At 40.8% G+C, this 21,422-nt stretch overlaps 3 protein-coding genes across 3 annotated transcripts; 2 read left to right on the plus strand and 1 right to left on the minus strand.

The window, feature by feature from the left end:
• The first annotated feature begins 228 nt into the window (after nucleotides 1-228).
• On the plus strand, nucleotides 229-10,411 carry LOC112553730 (putative amine oxidase [copper-containing]). The gene is given in 6 exon segments (XM_025221142.1): nucleotides 229-413; nucleotides 4,029-4,610; nucleotides 5,257-5,472; nucleotides 6,121-7,257; nucleotides 7,259-7,483; nucleotides 8,695-10,411. Coding segments are annotated over 5 exon segments (2,394 nt in total). The 5' UTR covers nucleotides 229-413; nucleotides 4,029-4,052; the 3' UTR covers nucleotides 8,953-10,411.
• A 132-nt stretch (nucleotides 10,412-10,543) lies between these two features.
• LOC112553728 (spindle and kinetochore-associated protein 1-like) lies at nucleotides 10,544-14,189 on the minus strand. Its single transcript, XM_025221141.1, has 6 exons — nucleotides 14,151-14,189; nucleotides 13,716-13,976; nucleotides 13,282-13,397; nucleotides 11,658-11,861; nucleotides 11,221-11,390; nucleotides 10,544-11,056 (listed from the first exon to the last, which is right to left on the minus strand). Exons 2-6 carry the CDS (start codon nucleotides 13,791-13,793, stop codon nucleotides 10,899-10,901), a joined length of 726 nt encoding a protein of 241 aa, XP_025076926.1. The 5' UTR covers nucleotides 13,794-13,976; nucleotides 14,151-14,189; the 3' UTR covers nucleotides 10,544-10,898.
• A 13-nt stretch (nucleotides 14,190-14,202) lies between these two features.
• On the plus strand, nucleotides 14,203-19,376 carry LOC112553727 (peroxisomal membrane protein 11B-like). The gene is given in 5 exon segments (XM_025221140.1): nucleotides 14,203-14,376; nucleotides 15,457-15,572; nucleotides 16,018-16,181; nucleotides 18,310-18,445; nucleotides 18,448-19,376. Coding segments are annotated over 5 exon segments (768 nt in total). The 5' UTR covers nucleotides 14,203-14,302; the 3' UTR covers nucleotides 18,726-19,376.
• Nucleotides 19,377-21,422: the final 2,046 nt, after the last annotated feature.

Here is a 21,422-nt window from a genome sequence, read left to right on the forward strand (position 1 = left end):
TTGCAATTTGGCCATTTCTCACACCAACCCACAGTGCTGATGTTAGAGAGCAAAGTTAGCTATCTTAAGTACACAAGACCTTTACCAAAAGACTATGGTAGTGGGTGTGACTCAGCCAACCTGCTGAAGGCTTCTGGTAGGGTTGGGCTGAGTGGGAAATATCTTGGCTCTCCGCACCAGAAATTCGGGTGAGTGCTGGAATGAGAAGAAGAGGGTGGGGGCAAAAGTCTGGTTGAGGCAGAGTGCTGAACCTGCAGCGAGCAAGAGTTGTGTGTGATTCTCGTGCGGTGGCTCCTCGAGGTTGGCTGCGTGTAGCTATTAAGACCACCATTAAAGAACCAGAAAAACTCATGTTATCTATATTTTAATACTTGAAGGACTAGGCGTTCAAGTTTCATGACATCAAACTAAAGGTATGCAAATCATTTCTTTCTTTCTTTTGTAAAGGTCTTCTTTCTTTCGATACAGATTATTAGATGGAAAGAGCTGTCTGTACTGATAGGTTGTAACGATATAGATAGCTTTAGATAGAGGATCGGTATCCGTGACAGAAAGCACGCATACCAGGTGGTTCGATACCCGTGTGGCACAAAGTGCTCCTTCCCATCGTCCATCCCACTGACACCAGGGTTAGGAAGATTTCCTAGTCTTTACAAGGTTGGAGAAAAAACCCAGCAACGCAACCAGCATTGCCTGACCACCACCCCCCCCCCCCAAAAAAAAAAAACAAACAAAAAAAAACAACAGCCAAAAAACAAAACTCCGACCCCGAGAAAAGACACCTGTCTTCTTACACAGGGGCACACAGTCTGTAACGGCCTATCTGATGATGTATATGTACTGACGGCTTTAGTTACAAATGACCGAGTGGTTGATCGCTGTCAAATGTGTGCATGACTACTTGCAGTGTTGGGGAAAGAAATGCAGTGAAGGAAAGGAGCAGGTCAACGAACCACAAAAGAGCTCATTACGAGAAAAGTGCGGCTTCTTAACACTTCCCTCCCTCCCCAAAGACTGATAAGTGAGATGACTACCTTACTATTCTAAAGGATATCTGACCTTGCCCAGTTGTCGTGGAGGCAATGTAGTCATGCGTGGATACGGGTTGGTTAGTTTGGAACAGCAGAGGGTAGAGTACGGAGTATGCAAATGCAGCGATCCATACCTTTACAAAATCGTGGGTTTGTGACCAGTTAAACTGCGTTTGTGTTTATTTTAAAATCACATGTGTCATAAATTACGGTTATGTACATGCGACTTACCATGTAAATTGGTATCTCTCGGTGTCTGCCCAGGAATGAGCCTTTCGACAGCCATGCTCGTCTTTATGCATCATTCGATTTTGCATCGTCAGAAATATACACACAGGTGAGTAGCCGTGGAGAACTGACTTATGAGCATTGTGGCTTCATTATCTGCAACGAAACCGGTCTGGTGTATTTGTGGAGACCTGAGATTACCCTGGTAATGATTTTCCCACCTTGTTCCAACACGTGCTGGAAATAAGGAACTCGGAGAGATCCTGAATATTCACGCGAGGAATTGCGTCACTTGGGCTACAGCCGAGAAGTGTACTTTTCTTAATGAGTATAGCAGTCAGAGGAGTGAACTGTACATTCTCATCAAATCCCTTTTTTATGACGAATATAGCGCCTCAGCAGTCTTTCGTTCTTTTCAGACTATAGCAGACTATAGTTGTTCTTAGCTGCCACAAAAAACATTTTGCACATATTCATCATTTTGACTTACTATCCTTGCTTCCAGGGCTTATGATATATATATAGATAGCCACTTCGCCAAGAGTGAGAGAGAGGAGATAGTGAACATCAATCCGAAACAAAGAAAAAAACCGTTGTATGTTGTTAATAATTAAGCCCCTAAATAAACCCTAAGAAAATAACTCACATATCTTACATTCCTTTCTGTTATTTTTTTAAACAGTATTATTGTTGCATACTTGGGATGCAGATGCAGGCTTGTGTGCATTTTCTTTTTTTACCCTTTAGTTTTGTCTGTTGCTATGTCTTCGTATACTCTTTGTTGATAAGTTTGGTCTGTGTTTGAAGGTTGAAGCATTTTGAATCGTAATTTACAGGCTATTTGCTTTCTACAAATAATGATAATCATCATCATCATTGCTATTTTACCATGTCAAGAAAGGGGATCTTCACATTTGCAAACAAGAGCTTTTTCTGTAATATATATATAACCACCACAAAAAAGCTAACCTGAATCTCTCCGCACATAGATCACAATAAAACTTCGCCACCCACACAGGAGCTTCTAAAAATAAGAACCCTGTCCACGAAGCGATAAATTTATCTGAAGGCAGTCTACTCCCCAAATGTGATTCAGTATTATTCATCGAGACTGACACACAGTCTGAAAACAACAACTCTTCAACTGCAATACCTCAGCCTTACAGTAATGTTTTTAGTTCACTTCTGTCAAGAAGAGGCTGGAACTAGAAAGATTCACGACACGAGGAAGGTGGGAGTGGGGATGGGGATTCCTGACAGTCATCTGACAGTAAGAGAGTGTCAATCTGAGGGTCACAGACTTCAGGGTGGGTGTGTGATGCAGCATAACGAACTGAAAGATGCCTCATAGTGAAGTCATTATATATGCTTTCAACTTTCCAGCAGCGTTCTTATCCTTCACTGGTAGCACTTTCTCACGTGCATGTGATAAATAATCGCATACATAATCAGTCACATTTCCAGACTAGTTGAGGGAGGTGGTGGCGGGGGTTTAGAGGGGATTTTTTTTTAACATTGCAGAGTCTAACGCGTAATTGATGGGAGCGCATGGAAAGCGTGCCGACTGCCATGTTCTTCTGCTGTTTTAAACGAGCGTCGCAAGCTGGCAGCAGTCAGGTTGTATGATTACGAACTTCCTTATTCCACTAGTTTCAAAACCTTCATTAACATGCACACTTCGGGAATTAGTCTCGGCAACTAGATTATTATCTCTGGAATCTGCCTCAGGAACGTCGTCAACACGTTCTTTTCTGGAATCATTACCAGTAAGTACCAGAAGATTTAAAATTTTGGTTCAAGAAGTTTGTTAACACGTCACTCCAGATTTTGGATATTAGACGAGTTTAAAGGCCATTCCTAACCGAGCAAATTGCCGGTGTCAAACCTCCATAGGGTCACAAAGTTCCACTGTAGTAGTGAATGTATTGACAATGTATTGGAAAGAGGTTGGGACAGCATTTTGTCCCGAACATTAACCCCAGAACTATATGTTATCTGACCTTCATAACAACTCTACAGATTTGGTCAAGCGTTCGGCGACAATTACCGCCTTTAAGAAGCACTTGCTATGACTTGGAAATTGTTTGTAAACAGCATTTCTATAGACGTTATTATGATGTGTTATGAAAATCTGAATCAGATATATCATCATCATCATCATCATTATCATCATCATCAAACGTTATACATGCTCCTTGAGTCGGTAATGTTCCAGTTTTGTCAGACATCTGTTTGAGCAAACTCAGTCTATTGGATTTCCGGTTACACGGTTAGGTACTTCACCATTTCATAGATATCCACTCATAGTGGCCCCAGACGCAATCATATGCCACGTCCTGAAAACCAGATGGCGCTATACTTGCGCGTATTTTACTTTAAATACAAGAAAAAAGATAACCTGTTGTGCTCCACTCCTTAACGCGTCAGATAGTCCGGCGGAGATCTTCCCGGTTCATGGGAGCGGTACCAGCATTAGGACTTGTTTGATCATTCTTCAAATACCCCTGTAAACGACTTTACCCCCAGGAACCCTCCACTCTCTCTCTTTTCCTGCTCCTGGTCTTTCTTACCACAACCACCATCGACTTCACAACGCCATTTCACTCCGCCAAGCATGTAGACCTCTCAAAGAAAACTGCCCCATCGTTTACAAACACTTAACGAGGTGGGAAAAGACTTTACAAACATTAACGGGAATAAGCTGATAAACAGAATTTCATTGATCACTAAATAATACATTTTGCGTAAAGTGGTTTGAATCTGTGGCAGGTTCTCTGGTTCTAACACTCAGGCATGAAGCAGACCTCCGCTTATCAGATTCTACTGACCCTGTCTTTGTTCGTCAACGCTGGACTCATCGTAGCTATCATCTTTACGGCACTTCGAAAAAGCGATTATAGTGACATTATTAACACTGATGTTTGCACTACAGGGCAATCTGATATTCGAATTGTTGTTAGTGACAATGACAGAGAATGGGAGACTCTCTCAAGCAATCCATCTGCGAACAAGAAGGCAAGAAAACCGAAACAGTATGAAAACGTTTTCAAAGACCTAACAAAAGAAGAGATTTGGGCAGTGCTGGACTATATGTACAAAGTTCATGACCTCGGTCTTGTGAAGCCTTATGAGGCTAACGTGACAGACAATTCTATCCTTTTCGTAGAGCTCTATGTTCCCAACAAGGCGGAGGTTCTAGCCTATCTCTCGGGTAACAGCTCAAGGCCATTACGACAGGCTAAGGTCGTCACCCTGGAGCCGCTAGCTTCACCGCCACGAGTTATGGAATATGTGGTGACACCGCTGCCTAACCCTACGATGCACTTTCCTAATCCGAGGAGAGTCAAACAGGTAAGCTGGTAACCTTATCCTACATGTAAACAGTAGTTTAAAGGTACACAAACGAAAGAATTGTGAAGGAAAGTCCTGGTCTCTCTCTCTCACACACACACCGCACACAAAATAAATTGACACAAATTCTATGCATCAATCAATCGCCCACAGCATATCATATACATTCAAATATGTAATAGCAACTGTTGGGTGTGTGTGTGGGTGGGGGGAGTCAGGTCTGGCACACATGCTGGACATGGAAATAAGATTGGTAAGTTAACGCTTGGTCTGTATATTAGATAAAGTGACGATCACATGGTCCGTAGATGTTGGTGTGTGTAAGACTGCATATCAAGAACGGAAGGAGATTATTCACTCACTGTGGGATTGTGGGATGTGGGTATCTTGTGCGGAGCTCAGGCTGTCAGCCCAGTAATTTATAAAACACGAAGCAAAGCGTGAAGGGTACGCCTCCCTGGAGCTACCACACCCACCCTTTGCTTTTCTGTGTTCTGCGCGTCATTCCGCTTCCAAAACTTTGTATTCTTTGTTCCATATTGGGTCCACAGAAGCAGGTTCTATACCGTGTCTATAGCTTGATATTCTGAGTGTCCATAGCCTCATATTGTATGTGCCATACCGCGTCCATAGCCTTTTGTTCTAGGTTCCATTCCGCGTCCGTCCACCGGGCAATGCGGAAATGGCTGCTCTGGTGACGCTGCTGAGGAGTTACATGCGGCCCCAGATGGAGGAGCTGCTGAAGGAGCTGTACGGGGCCAGCTTCGTCGACTGCGCCGACCGCTGCCTGACCATCACCGCTACCCCTGTCTCCACTGCCTTCTCTCTTGAGAGGAGAATCTGGGTCCAAGTGTTATACCAGGTGAATTCAACTCAGTGGATCCAGGAATTGTAATCGGTAATAGAGATGAACAAAAAAGTCTCTAGTTCAAAACGTTCTACCAGCTAAACCAGCAAAAATAGCACGCAGATTAAATGCATATTGATGAGACTTATAAAGAGCCATTCAAGCATCAGTGTATGTGTGTGTGTGTGTGCGCGCGCGCGCCTGCTAACCCGAGTGCAAAATTATTTTGTAAAAGGTTTCCTTGAGTATAATATTATTTTGATTTCCCAAATCTGAGCAACAACCTCTCAGCTGGGTTTTGGCAAGAGGGTCATGACGTCCCTAAAGCAGGCTTGCTGAAAATGGAACGCCTCATTAGCATAATTATGCCAGAAGCTCTCGCATTGATTGTAACCTTCAGCAACCTCGGTACAATTTAGATCAGGCAGTCCATGCTTCTAATTAAAATTTTACAACTTGGTTTTGCAACATACTAACTCGTACTTTATAACATACTAAATGTGGCGCTAAGATTTTATGTTTTATTAACCTGACAGCAGTTTATGTTCACTCCAAATAGCATATGTTAGCATTCTGATATAAATGCGTGAAGCAAAAAAAAAAAAAAAACTTTAAAAATAATCTCACTTTTGTTTTATTACCCAGTTTTTCTTTTCCATGCAGGTGGAATTTTCTACTTTGTATCCTGTGGGCCTTCAATTCCTTGTCAACAGTCAGACGTCCAACACAGAGAATTGGCGAATAGAAAAGATACAGTTCACTAATCTCACGTTTGCATCTTTTGACGATCTGATGGAGCAACACCAGAAAGGTCTGCTACCGAAAATTTCAGTTCATTATCCACAGCCGAAAGGCGAGGCCAGCCACATCGCAGGCATGTTGTCACTGCGCGGTCAGTTTTTTCCCAGCGAACCACTCGCAAAACCCCGTCAGTACCAACCTAACGGAAACCGATTTAGCATCCGCGAACAAAGAGTGACCTACCATCAGTGGCAGTTTTCCTGGAGGATGTCTGTTGTCAGCGGCATTCAGCTTTTCGACGTCACGTATGCTAATGAGCGCGTGGTGTATGAGCTGAGTCTTCAGGAAGTTGTCGTGCTTTACTCGGGAGCCAATCCGGTTGTGTCTTTCTCGCAAATCATGGACAGTTACTTGGGGCTGGGAGCGCATGCGCACGGTCTCATGCCTGACGTGGACTGTCCAGAATATGCGACCTTCCAAGACACTGTCCTGTTGACCGAGCTGTTCAATGAACCACATGTGTACCCCAGCGCCGTGTGTCTCTTCGAGCATAATACACAAACTCCTTTGCGACGCCACAAGTCCAACAGCTTTAGCAGCGGCTTCTTCTATGGTGGCCTCGTCGACACGGTTCTTGTCCTCCGCACTTGCTACACGCTTTTCAACTACGACTACCTGGTAGACTTCGTCTTTCACAACAACGGCGTCCTGGAGACCATCGTCCGTTCCTCGGGCTACATCATCGGGAGCCTGCGTTCAACCGCAGAGGCACCCTTTGGGTTCCGAGTGCATGACGACCTGCTGGGTAATCTGCACCAGCACCTCTTCAACTTTAAAGTCGACGTGGACGTTGTCGACGCAGGAAATCGCTATCAGACTCTTGACCTTCAGGTGGACAACAGAAGCTGGCCTTGGACACCGCCCGGTCAGCCATTTTACCAGACGACCATGCGCAAAAACCTGCGCAGGACAGAAAAGTCTGCTGCGCTAAGGCATGATGCCTCATCTGGCCTAACTTACCACGTGCTGTACAACGAAAAGCTGAAGGAACGCACACAATAATTGGAGAGGCTACAGGATTCTCAACAAATCTCCCAGTGTGCTAGTGAATCCAGAGAACTTTGGACAAGACCAGAGCCTGAGGTGGGCTCGCTGGCAGCTCGCCGTTACGAGGCGGAAGGAGCAGGAGGAGTTTTCTTCGTCTATGTACGCTCAGTTTGATGCTGCTGACCCGGTGGTAGACTTCCAGAACTTCATCGACGATAACGAAGACATTGTGGACCAAGTATGTAATATTTATTTATATCAGTCTATTATTTTACGTGATCATAATAGATTAAAGAAGGAGTAAGACTTAATACAAATCATTAGACTGTATCTGGATTTTTATTTCGCAGTCAAGTTTTGTTCATGACAATACATTTGTTTGACATTTGTTTTGTAACTGGTAACATGATCACTGGGGAGCATTGCGTGTATTCAATGTGTACATTCATATATCTCTCATTTTGATTAACCTACTTGATTTGCTTTCTCTCATGTGAAAATGTTACATTTTGTTTACATGTCTCTTGCATTTGTGTGTCACCATCCTGTATAATTTGCTGTGCTCGGTTTGCATTGAAATCTTTGTCTCTCATAATTTTTCAATTTCAAAGCCTTCAGTTTTTGTTTTTTTTAACTTGTAAATGAAAGAGACAGGAGAATGACCGCCATAACTGTCATTATTTATACAAAACTTCATGCTGCAGTACTTGTGCAATTTTACTTTCTTTGCGGAGCTGTCAACCATTCTTCCTCGTAGCTATGAGGCCCATGAGGCTTCGTTTTGGAAAGCTGGAAGAGCCAAGTGTGAATAAAGAAATAATTGGAGCTATTTTTTTTTTTTCTATTTTCTCTCCTTCCTACAGCTCGAATACATTCTAATAATAAAAGTGTACGAAGTCTGTGAACAGCAAATATAACTTTTTATTTTTATTGCTGTTATCACTGGATGCAGTAGGACACCTAACAGGTCTGTCGCTGGAACGTCATTGCGCATGTCACACTGACTCTGGGCATTACACATTTCCGTTCAAGGCATTTTCACCGAGGCGACTCGTCATGGCTGGTGCTAATTGTGCAATAAAACTGCGTATATTAAAAGTAATCGGGCTTTTTTTTCTAGAATACATTCTGCAAGTCTTGTTTATTGTTTCCGTCAGCTTTACGTTATTTTTAACATGTTTTATTAGTGACTTTCAGCAACTAATACTTACGACCTTTTCTTCTGTAGCTGTTGCGTGAACAATGCATGTCCTGCAAAATGAAGCTCACGATTTCTCACATTTAATTAAGCCGTTTCCTATCGTAGTTGGCCATCTTTTTTCATATTTATTTAATCCGATTTGGATTCCCCCACCCCAATTTTTTTGTGTGTGGAAAGGTTCAGTTGTTTCTTTAAGCCAAGGGGAAGGGCATCTTCTGCTTTTCTAATGTGTTTTCAATCATATACAGGATCTGGTTGCTTGGGTGACGGTTGGAATGCACCACATCCCGCATGCCGAAGACGTCCCCAACACAGCCACCCCTGGGAAAGAGCTGACCTTCGCTCTCATACCTTTCAACTTTTTTGGCGAGGATCCCTCAATGGCGTCGCGTGACGCGGTGCGGGTGGATGCCGAGACAGAGAACAACAGTCTCAAGATGGAGCGCTACGGCATGCCGCCATTCACAACTGTCTACCACCTGCCTACAACTACACAGCTTTCCTGACGTCAGCAGACGCGCTCTTCCTCGGGTTCAACTCTACGTCATCTCCAGGCGTTTGACGCTCTTCATTGGGAACAACTATACGTCGTTGTGACACATTTAATGCGTTTCTTGGGATCAACGCTACGTCATCGAGGTGCTTTATGATGCTGCTCTTCGGGGTCCCTTTATGTCGTGACGATGGTTTCTTGGGGTCAGCTCTATGTCACTGTTTGCGTTCGTTATCACCTCCTTTGAGGGCAATGTTCTGGTTGGGACGAAACTACACCTTTATCCATACATCTTTTGTCATACTCAGAAGGGAGGTACAAAAGCATAGTGAAACTAACTAGGCAATTAAAGGAACAAACCATTGAGATAAATGTTGGGAAAATGACTAAGAATGACTAGCATATATGGCGGTAGGTTTATATTTGCTTTTAAATGTACGTTGTAAGGCATACTACACTTTTGGTAGACTGGGAGTGTCATATAACTAGTATAGGGCTATAATGTTGGTGTCGCACTATTGCTTATCCGCAAGTCGAGAAGACATGCAGACGGACGGACAAGTGCAGAGTAGATGAGATAGCTGAATGGCGGTATGGCGATCTGAAATCGTGCTTGAGATGAGATCGTGCTTCACACAGTGCGCATGCTCAGGGGTCACAGATAACGCATGCGCGCGCGCGCACACACACACTGAAAGAAGATATGGGCAGTACCTTTCACGTTTAAGTATGCAAAACTTGTCCATTGTTTTTTTCTGGGATGAGGGATTGAAGGAATATTACTTTTAATATGCTTGTAGACTTAACAAAGAAAATAGGAGTTGCATTCCATAGCTACAAATACAAATTAAAGCTTGTGCAGTGTATGTTAACATAAACTCGGATTTTCAGACGTCAGATGGCCCTCAATTTTACAAGAGATTTGTGTGAAGAGATAAGTGGCGAGTGTGTGTTAGACAAGTATAGTATGCTTTTTGTAGTAGTTAAGGTAATTAGTGGCTCACGATATCTAGACAAGGGATAGAGACGTAATGGGGCACCTAGAGAACGGCCATATTTGGAGAAGCATAATCTTGTAAGGTGATTTGTAAAACTTTTGATTATTAATAATTTCTTCATCATACTAAGTTGCCTTGTGTTGGTTATTGGGGATGAGAGCTGTGGCTTAGAGTCAAGTAAAGTATAATTAGCAATTTAGTGTAAGTGTGCGCGCACGGTAAATGGCGGCGTGAATTGGAAGAGGTGTCGAGAATGTGATTAGTCCGAGTCGCAACCTCTGACCATTTTCGCGTTCTCATTCCCCGGAGTTCACGACATAAGTCGTCTAGTAGCTGTCGAATTCTGTTAAGCATGTTCTGGGAATGTTGACATAAGACACTTAGATCTGAGAAAACCTGCCTACATGGACAGCCTTTTCTCCCAAAGATTTGTGTTGTATTAGGGAATAAACACATTTCATGAGAGATAAATAAAACATTTCGTTATTTTCTGTTCTTGTATAATTTTCAGTGCAACAGGTTGGTTCTCATGCACTATATCTGAAAACTGAAGTTCTTCCACTAGTAAAAGTAATCATTGATCAACATCAGGTCAAGGACAAGCTATAGTGTTAGTCTCTTTCAAGAGCATTTAATACTGAAATGCTCAAGTTTATGGTAATACATTTTCAATAAACATGATCAACCAAACGTGTTTAACTGTCTTCAGGTGTTTCACTATAACAGATGTTTCATCATCTACACCAAAGAAAAATTTCACACAATTTTATGAGAAAATGTAAAATATAGAATGGCAAAGACAATAACTATGCATTAACCAGTGCCCATTTACCTGATCAATCAAACAAGCAGCCAAGAAATATCTACATCAACATAAAAAAAAAAAGTGGAAAAGATTATGAAAATCTTGTTTTCTACAGTGAATAGAGTGTCCAGTACACATGTACATCGGAAATGTCTCTCAGTAACTTTCTATCAGAGCATACCGCAAGTAGCCACCACTACGGATTTCACACATACGACCGCAGTGTCTCAAGATGGTGATGAGACAGCGGGTTTCTTTGGACATTTTGATGCTGCTCCAGTTTTTCATGTCTTCTTCCAGAACAAAGTATACACCTTGGACACAAATTATGGCTGTGATAAGTGTGTGATTAGCCTTCTTATCTTTATGATTTTCCATGAGATTAGAATAAGGTTCATAATTATTGAATACAGTGAAGAACATATGAAAAGGTGCTTGAGTGTATATTAATAACTGTCACTTCTGCGTTAATATTTACCTGTTGTGTCCTTTGACTCTTGCATTTTCAAAGTCTCATATCTCGCACGATTTGGTTCACTTAAGGATGATTTTTTCTGTTTAAGCAGCTTATACTTGGCCTTAAACACTTTGTTGAGCTCCTCCACAAAAAAATTAATCTGCGGGTATGTGATGCGCCCTTTCATGTAGCTGAAAACATTTTAACGAAGACAATGTCAAACCTGACAAAAGAGTTTGAAAGATATTTACGCTAGAGTATTTAACAATTCATCCCACAGCACGAATCCCAGTGAGCTCACCAATGGTGAAGAAAGAAAATTATTAATAGCAAAATAAAGCTTTCAAAACTAACTAATGGCATAAATATTTTAAGAAGCTGTAAGCAGGTTATAAGTTTAAAGATCTCTCATTAGGCAAGAATATACAGGATAAAAAAATGTCAAGGCGTGAACTTGCTTAGGGACATTGGTGAACTCCTCGGTGGTAAGGTATTCAATCAGCGGACAGGGAGGCAACTCTTGCACTGTGCGGGCTTGTAATGTATTGCTTATGGTAAGCTGTGGTCTCTCCTGGACTGGAATTTCCTGTACGCCAGATGTTGGAATGTGTTGGTAGCATGATTCCATTTGACTTGTTGACTTTGAGGATGCAAAGGCTTGCCTAGAAAGGGTCAACAGCAAGTATGTTCGTGGAGAAAAGTTTATGACTTACACATTATTCCAAGACAATCTGTCTATATATCTAGCTTTGTAAGTCCACATGGCTCTCAGTATTTTGCTCTTTTGATAAATTTAAAGGTATATGTGAAGACACCTTTCTGGGACAGTTTATGAACAGCTTTTCATCCAACAATGTTTTAAAATTTTACATTGAATTAGAAAGTATCTTGACATCAGGTGCCTGGCTCTCTGAGGAGAGATGTTTGGGAAGTTAACAGGGACAGTCTCAAGAGGGGTTTGTCCATGTCTTCACTTTCAACAACCAGAGATGGTGGCCATGCTCTGTCTCACAATTCCTCCTCATTGTGTGAAAAATACTCATCAAAAATTCATGTTCTTTTTCGTTCTTCTTTTCCCCACCCACCCTTGAGTCCAGCTACGGAATGCAGCTGATACCACACACAGGTATATCCAGCAGGGTTGCAGCAGGCTTACAGGAGAAGCATACTCTGATCCATAAGAATGTGGACCAGATTCAGCCAGGCCACAGTCTCTTAGCAGAGTTAAGGCAGTACATGAACAGCTGATTGATTGGTGTGGTCTCATCCTGGATGTCCAGGCCAAAGAGAAGTATGGGCATGATAGTTCACATCAAGGAGTACAGCCTTCAGGACCCTCTCCTCTGATATGGGTCGCCTTGCACAGCAAACACAAAGGAGATCAGAGAGTAGACCTGGGTTCGTGACATTTAAAGGAGAAAGGGCCAAATGGCTGATCATAGAAAAGAATAGCAGTGGAATTATAAGGGTTTCAAATGGGAAGGAATAAAGGGGAAAAGAACTATGAGGCAGAAACAAGGGCAGTGAAAAGGATGGATATCCACTCCCAGTGCTAGCAGCCAGGCCTTCAGGGGCGTACATACACTATCCTGGAAAATATATTCTGTTAAAAAAATCCTACAGCATATCAATGCAATGAATATTAAAGCCATCGAAAGAAGGATGGTAAGAAAAGGTATTATTTACTTATGAAATGACAGACCCAAGAGGATGCAAGGCACTCACAGGTGTTTTCAAAGGCTTCCTGCTAGATTGTTTATGGAAATTGAAATCCTATTTTATAAACCAATCTTTCTTAATCTTAAAAAAAAAAGAAAAAAAAAAAAAGAAATGTTTCTCTCTAAAAATGTGTGATATTATTCTGAAAATAATGCTTCCTTGATCCTAAGCAGCTGTTTAAGTCAAGTTGCCTTCAATTAGTACAACAAAATTATTCAAATTTCATTTACAACATGACAATTTATATATGCACCTTAAATGTTCATGCCCCCGTGTTGTTGAAGGAACATATTAAGCTGTATGACAAGATAATCATCAATAAAATGATAACATGGAGTTAGAATGACAAATAATAAACCTTACATGTTCTTAGCATGTTTGCCATTCATTGACTCCTGAGAAACAGGCAGGTGATGAGGTAGGTTACTTTTTGCATGTTGCAAAGTCTTCAGCTGTTGCGCCAAGCAAGCTTTAATATTCTGAGGTACAGATTCAAGTATTACAATGTTATCTTTATTAGAATATTACAACTAACCTTTTTTAAGAACCATTAGTTGTAAGAGTGTAGAAGAATGACAAGAAAGAAAAAATATATATCCTTTAACACGTCTGCCAGACAAGTAAAATCATTTGTACATGTTTATAACATGAAAGTTACAACACGTTCTCGTAATTATTTACTTGTGGAGTAAAACGAAAACTACCCAGTCTAGATCGTTAACAGAAAAAGTAAAGTTGTCAATGTGTGTTTCGAGAAGGACGGTATATAATATAAAGGGTGAGTTAAATCTACAAACTTCAGCTCTGACGAGTGCCTTCTTCTGTTCGTCAATATGGTTACGCATCAACGTAAGTACGATAGAGAGGTCGTCCATTTCACGCCAAGCTGCCTCCAAACCCCGAAGACAGTCTTTCTGAATACTGTGTCACACCCTGTGTCACAAATACTCTCTTCTATCGCCAGGATTCCATTCAAGTGTGACAATTTGTCCATAAAATGCTGCGAAAGCTCTTCCAGTGTGTCGCTGTCCATGTTAATCAACTTGATTCAAGTGAACCTGCAAAATCAACATATCATCTTTTAAGAAAACATTAAATTGGTTACGAACTTGAGCGTAAGATACATGTCATAACACTAAGTGTTAATATCAGATCTATAACTTTCAATTATCAATAGATTTTTTTTTTTTATCCGTCAAAGATCGCGATGAGCAGTAAGAAGAGCACCATACAGGGTTTTCGAATTTCGCGCATTCTAAGAATAAGCGACAAGAGAAACTACTCTTGCGTCCGCGAGTTATCTCAGTGCTAACCTTTGGTCACTGCAGACGCCAGAAGGGAGATTTGTAAATAACTGTTTCTGGTTAATTGATTTTTAATATGCATGATGGATGGCGACTTAGTGGACAGAATTGTGAAGTTCACTTCACAGGCAAGTGGACGAGATAAGCTTTTTCGGTAAGTGTTCAGTCGTAGACTTCTTGACAAGTTTTTCCAAACTGCGTTTATGACTTTTTGACTTATTCTAGACTCGTATAATGTTACTGTAACTAGCATTAGACAACGTTCACAACAAGCAGTAGCAAAATAAGTAGATTGCTTTCACTTGTTCAGTCAGAGTAACGTTTTTCTCACTTCATGAACATTTGTCATTATTGTGAATTTGTTCAGTTTCTTGATATAAATTAAAAGCTTGAAAGATTAAGTTCTTGGTGAGGGATTTGCGAGAAGTCATCTATCTGTTTGCTTCTTCTGTGTGGATGATCAGAACTTCACCAGAAATAGTGGTTTATGATTTATATGAAAAGACAAATTATAAAGACAAGTGAGTCATTTACGTCAACTGTTTGAGCCGCTTTGGCCTGTTATGGAGTGTCTTTCACTTGCATCCAAGTTTGCAAATATATGTAATTCCACTTCAATTCTCTATCTGTTCATTTTGATTTAAAAAAAAAACTTATGATAACTGTGGTTCTTTCCCTACTGTACATATACTTATGGTAAAGTGCATTTATTCTTGACTTAAATAATAGATGCTTAGAGTTGGTGCTTCTGTTACACATGCTTGTAATCTGTTCTATTTTCTGTTATTCTTTGTGTGAAAAATGACAGAGATGTCTCACACCTGAACTTTTCCTGTTTGTAGCCATGACATATTGTGTTGGAACAATGAACTGCAGTGAATATGTTTTTTTTATACATAATGTTGGTGTATCAATTTGTAGACCTTAATCCTCAACTATTCCTGTATGTCATACTGGGAATCCGCATTCTCTCCAGCTTTTATTCATAGGTAGGATGTTTTTAGCTCTGATATTATTTTAGCAGCCTTTCACAGACACCTTCTGCTGATAGCTTTTTTCCCTTTATCTCCGTGGTGTAAGTATTTAATTGGTAATTATTGAATCCTCACTGTGTCATGTAGTCCATGTGGTTGAAAATTATTTAAGTACTCTCGCTTAAAACTAATGCTTATAAAACAAATGACAGCAAGAGTGTGTATAATACTTATATGGCAGTGGATGTATTTTGGCTCAGGCTGGTGCAGTATTGCAGCAAGTTTGCTTGGTGGTACTTAACAAGAGCCAATGTTGCTGATGACCTTGTGGACAAACTGAAGAAACTCAGTTCTTCACTCAGCACAGCAAGAAAATGTGAGTGGTAGCTAAGATGACAAACTTTTTGTTTGAATCTCATGTTTTGTTAAACTTTTATACATTTTCTAGAGCTATAACATAGTCATTGTTTATAGAACTGACTTTATTTCCATTAAATATACCTTCGTTTTCATGGGGATTGATTATATATGTTTATGTTAGTTTTAGGCAGTATTATGTATAGACTTTTAATATAGGTTAGGTTCACTCCAAGATTTATTGTTTCACAAACTATTTTTTATCACTATAACCAAAGTAAGACTGTTCACTTCACCTTAGGTTACTCTTCTGAAGCTTACATCCATTTGAACAATAACAATCTGGATTTATATAGGTCTTTGTTACTGAGAATAGTAACTAAAATAAGTATTAACTCCTCCAGATTATGAAAAAGAAACCAATTCAATAATGCTTCCTAAACTTGCATTTTGATTTGTTGCAGTTTTGCGTCTGGGAAAGAGTCTGGATTTTGTTCATTCAGCCCTACGCAGCCTTCACATCTCAGATGACGTTCTTCGATGGACTATTACAATTTCAAAGCTCAACCAAGCTATGTACCTGATGTTTGACCACATTGTTTTGGCTGGCCGCATTGGTATAGCAAAGGTAAATTGAAATGTGCTAACTTGCACATCCTTAATAAGTTTATATGTTTCTATGAGTACATGATGGAGACACTAAAGATTTAAAAGGTAAAAAAAAAACTATTCATGTACCAAAAAAAAAAATAAACTGCCTTTCATATTGACAATGTCCTTTTATAACATGATAAATATTGTTACTGAACTTATAATACCCCATTTTACATTCTGCTTGAGAAAACTTAATGCTAGTTAATGACAAATACAAAAATATGACCAGTATTTTTCCCTTAAATCTTTAACTGAAAATTGCAAACATTCTCCTTCTCAAAATCCACCAAAGTTATGTATAGGGGCGACTGCCATTCGATGGACTGCTGGATAATATTTCGTAGTGTAATGATTTGGTCTGTGCATAATTTTCCCTGCCGAAAGCCTGCCGTCTCTCCAGGATGATTCTGGTCAGCACCTTGCTAGTAATGGACAACGGCGTAATCCTACGTCAATTGCTGCACTGTGTCAGGGCGCCTTTTTTGGGTAGCTTTACTAGGTAGCCAAGCTTCCAGTCTGCTGGAACTTGCTCCTGTTCCCAAATTTTCTACAGCAGGGGGTGTAGCATCTCTGCTGCAGCTGTTGGGTCTGCCTTGACTGCTTCTGCAGGAATGCCATCTGGGCCTGCTGCCTTGCCACAATTCAGGACTTGATGGCTTTGGTTTCTGCCTTGGTTGTTGGGTTGATGTTTACTTGGAGCTGTTCGGCAGCTGGGGCAATGTCCAAAGTGGTTGTTGGTGGTGGTCGGTTAAGTATTTAATCAAAATGTTCCACCCAGTGTGATCTTTGCTCTGCATCCCCAGTAATGACGCTGCCATTCTTATTCTTTATTGGTCTGCGTGCATTGGTGTTTTTCCTTCATGACAGAATTCTTGCAGTTTGGTATAGTATCTTTGTCTTATTTTGCCCAGCTGCTTGTTCTGCTCTTCTGCCATCCTGTTTGCAAACTGTCTCATGTTGTCTCTTGCACTCTTCTTCATTTCTGTTTTTCTTTCGGTATTTTTCTCTGAGCTCTTCTTTTTTCCTGCTGGTCTTGACATTGGTTGGTCTTCTGCTTCAGCTCTTTCCTTTCCTCTGTCTTTCACCAGGTCCTTAAAGTCAGTTGAACCTTGCTGACATAATTCGTGGGGAAACTGGTTCCCATGCTATTAGTGCTCCTGCAACCTCTGGTGTCATCAGTACTGCTCCTCCTTGTGTGTGGTCATGGTCAGGGTCTTCATGTCCAGAGTATATGATAGTCTCCCCTGACGAAAGTCTGGTCTGACCGTTGCCATTCCACCTTGTCTTGCACAGACCGAGGAGCTTGATGTTATAGTTCTTCATTTCCTGTGCTACCTGAGCTGATTTACTTTCTCATATAGGGTTCTGATACTCCAGGTCCCTATCCTGGTTTTTTCCTTTGCCGTGAGAAGATGGGTTGGCAAGCTGGCTTCCTGAGGGCTTTCGCCAGCACGCGTCATAAGCCCTTCCGAAGAGGGATCTTCCCATCCAGGCTCTAGTTGTGCAGTTAGTGTGTTTGCGGTCTCTGTAGCATTTTATTTTTTACAGGGTGGGGTTGCTAGCCCGTGCCCAACCCTCCTTCATCCGGGCTTGATACCGGCAGGTTACCCGAGTGGTTTCCATGCGGGGTTCGATTAATTGACTTTTAAGTTTTAAACCCAACATTTATCAGCCAGTCTTTCATGGGAAGAGAAAAGAAAATGCAGTGGTGTTAAGATAACCTGGCCTATTTTGAAAGGTACCAGGGTTTAAGGTTATGTAAGTTATGAAGTTAATATATTATTTATTATATTAATTTACCTTTAAACATTTACTAAATAGATTTATCAAAGGTGCATTGTCCTTTTTTTATAATGAACAAACTGTTGTGATGGATTCAAGATATGATAGTTGAATAACAAATGACTACTTTTTAGCTTTGCATTACTCATTTGGCAGCAGCAGTAATCTGCATGCTGCTAATTGCAAATAAAAGGATAAAAATATGCCTATTGGAAGTTTCTTATCTGTTTAATAATTATTTGCTCTTCTTTATGTTTTTTTTTTTTTTTTGACAAGACATTAAAATATAAAATAGTGAATTTAACTTCTAAAATTTACAGGTTGATGGAGAAAAATGGAATCGGTTATCTGCTCAGTTTTGGATTGTCACCCTCATCTTGGGCATCACCAGAGATATATACGAAATCTACAGCATGCTTGCTCGAGATTTCCGTGCCCGCAATGCCAAACTTGCCCAGCTCAACATCGTAATGGAGAAAAAGGCAACAGCAGAGTTCATGGTTTACCCAGACAAAAGAAGGACCTTGCAACGTGCCAGGTGTTGTGGCACTGCTGCCTTGAAAACAAGGCACTCATTTTAGACCTTATTAAGAATCTGGCAGACTTGGTGCTACCATTAGAAGCTCTTGAGTATGTGAATGCTTCTCCTGGAGTACAGGGACTGTTGGGTACAGTCTCATCAGCTGTTGGTGTGATAACTGCTTGGGATCCCTTATTAAGACTTGTACCCTCATAGTCATTCAAGATTCAAACATTGAATGATTCCTTTTGATATTTTTACTATGCTTAAACAGTGAAGAGACTCAAACTCTTTATTGTTTGGCCATTGGATTTGTGAGCTTCACACACACACGAAAGTAACCATTGCATTCCCTTGTGAAAAGTATTATGGTATTAGTAATATAACAGCCTTTATATATCAAATTACATACAGTAAACAAGTTTATAAAGTAAAAAGTGTACTTGAATGCACAAACATTATATTGCATCAACTCTTATACACACATATATAATTGTATCACATCAACTGCTGTTTCTGTTGTCATTTTAGTCAGTAGTATATGAATCTGGCAACATTTTGAAAATGATGATTTTCAGAAAATTTTTAAATACATTGTTGCGTTTCTATATTTTCCTGGTAAAACTTTTAGTCTCAGATCATTCATTGATGTACACAGAAATAAAACATGTCATAAACAGTGAAGAAAATAAATTAGAGAGGGGTGGTAGAGAGAATTGTGTATAGGTGAATGTAAGCATAATATTCATGCTCGTGGATAAAGCACTAAGTGCTTTGCTGTTTTGTGTTGATTTCCTCTATGATTTCTCAGATTCAAATATCAGTATTTGATTAATATCGTAAATACAATTTTGTTATCTATTACAAGTTATTCTAGTTCATTATTTCTAAGCTGAAAAGTTTAAAAAAGTGGTGGCTATTGTAGTGGTGGTGGTGGTGGTATACAAAAAGTTTTGTTGCATGAAGCAAGCAAAACATATGCTGCAACCATCTTTTAAAATACTTGATATTTTCATTTTTTAAGAAAACACATTGGAAAATTTACAGGAATAACCCTAAAATAGCTTAATTTTAAATGAATGTTGAGATCAGAATTAAGGTATCATTGCGAAAATGTAAAATTCGAGCAGCACCCTAAATGGCAATTCTCAGCAAAAAGATCCTTGCATACATGTCCTCTGTGAAAGCTTTTCCAGAGAATCTCATCAAAAAAAGATAATGCTGAGAAATGTTTTTGAAATGATATTTCTTGCTATTTGCACCTCAACTGTCAAGCTCATATTCTCATTCTCTACTGAAAGTTCATGTATGTGTTTTCTCAGTTCATCAGACACTGTCACCAATTTTTTTTGACTCCCTACGAATCTGAAACAAAAAAGATTCACCAAAACAGGACAATGCTACCTGAGAATAGGAAGCCAGGCAGTGGCCATGGCCACGATGCCACTCCTCATTTCGCAACAAGCTAGCCTCATGGACATTGTACTAAACTAAGTCTTTGATTGTACTGGCAACTTTGACAATGAAATACAGCGGAAATGCATGAAACAGAGGCAAAATGGCTGTGGTACTAACACACGCTTGTCAGCTATAAAACTTAAACATATGTTTCAAACTGGAAACCTAAAAAATAAAAAGTTCGAATATACATTTGCAATAATTTAGCAAGTACATAACACCAATAAGAGTCAGAGATCCAGCCAGCAGCTATAGACCTCAACATCTGCATAGACCCGCGAAGCCTGGAAGAAGTGACAGCACCAATCAAGACAATGAAGAGTGCCATGATGTTGAAAGCTGATGTGAATGTGACAGCTCCCATGCTGACTGAAATCTTCAGGCAAGTTTGGGAATCAGGACAGCTCCCTGATGCGTGGAAGACAGGGCTCATCTTCAAGTTATCCAAGAAAGGAGATCTTGGAGACTGCAATAATTGGAGGTGCATAACACTTCTTTCCCTCGCCAGCAGCAGAGGTCCGGTGGCGCAACGGTTAGCGCTGTTAGCGCCTGTCACCAATACAGTGAAGGTTGGCTGCCCTGATTTCATTTCTCGTCTCGGGCACGCTGATCTTTCTCTGCACGTGGCATCTGTTTACAGGGCTGGTTGCTTGCCGTAATATAACCTTAGTTGTTGACACGGCGTAAAACACCAATTCCCCCCCCCACCCTCGCCAGCAAGGCATTTTAGCAAGAATGATCTGACAAGACTGACTTTGAGAAATCTCCGACCACAGCAAGCAGGATTTGGCCCTGGGCGATCCTGCTCTGAACACATTATTCTGTGACAGATTCTGGAGCAGAGCAACGAGTGGAACACACAGCTGTACATCAATTTTATCGACCTGGAGATGGCTTTTGACAGCATCCACTGCGAGTCCTGAGGCATTATGGAGTCCCTGCAAAACTTGTTCAGGTCGTTGCAATGCTGTACAGCGATTTCAAATCCCAGGATTGACAAGGAGCTCACAGACACCTTCAAAGTCAGTACTGGGGTGAAGCAGGGCTGCATTCTGTCGCCATTCCTCTTCATCCTGGCCATGGACTGGAGCATGAAGACTTCCACCGACAGTGAGAGGAGAGGGATCAGATGGACCATGACTATGACAGCAACAGCAACGCTGGAAGACTTGGACTTTGCTGATGACATTGCCCTGCTGTCCCACCGCCACCAAGACATGCAGGAAAAAACAAATGCCTTCTCAGAAACAGCTGGAAACCTTAGCTTGAAGGTCAGCACAAAGAAAACGAAAAGTATGAGAGTGAACGCCAGAGTCCAAGACAGCATCAAACTAAATGGAAAAAGAGATTGAGGAAGTTGACAGTTTCACCTATCTTGGGTCCAAAATGTCAAACACTGGGGATGTGGAGGTGGAGATTCGAGCCCAACTGGTGAAAGCCAGCCAGGCCTTCGCC

Source organism: Pomacea canaliculata, linkage group LG13 (assembly GCF_003073045.1).
Source record: "Pomacea canaliculata isolate SZHN2017 linkage group LG13, ASM307304v1, whole genome shotgun sequence".
Taxonomy (NCBI): Eukaryota; Metazoa; Mollusca; class Gastropoda; order Architaenioglossa; family Ampullariidae; genus Pomacea; species Pomacea canaliculata.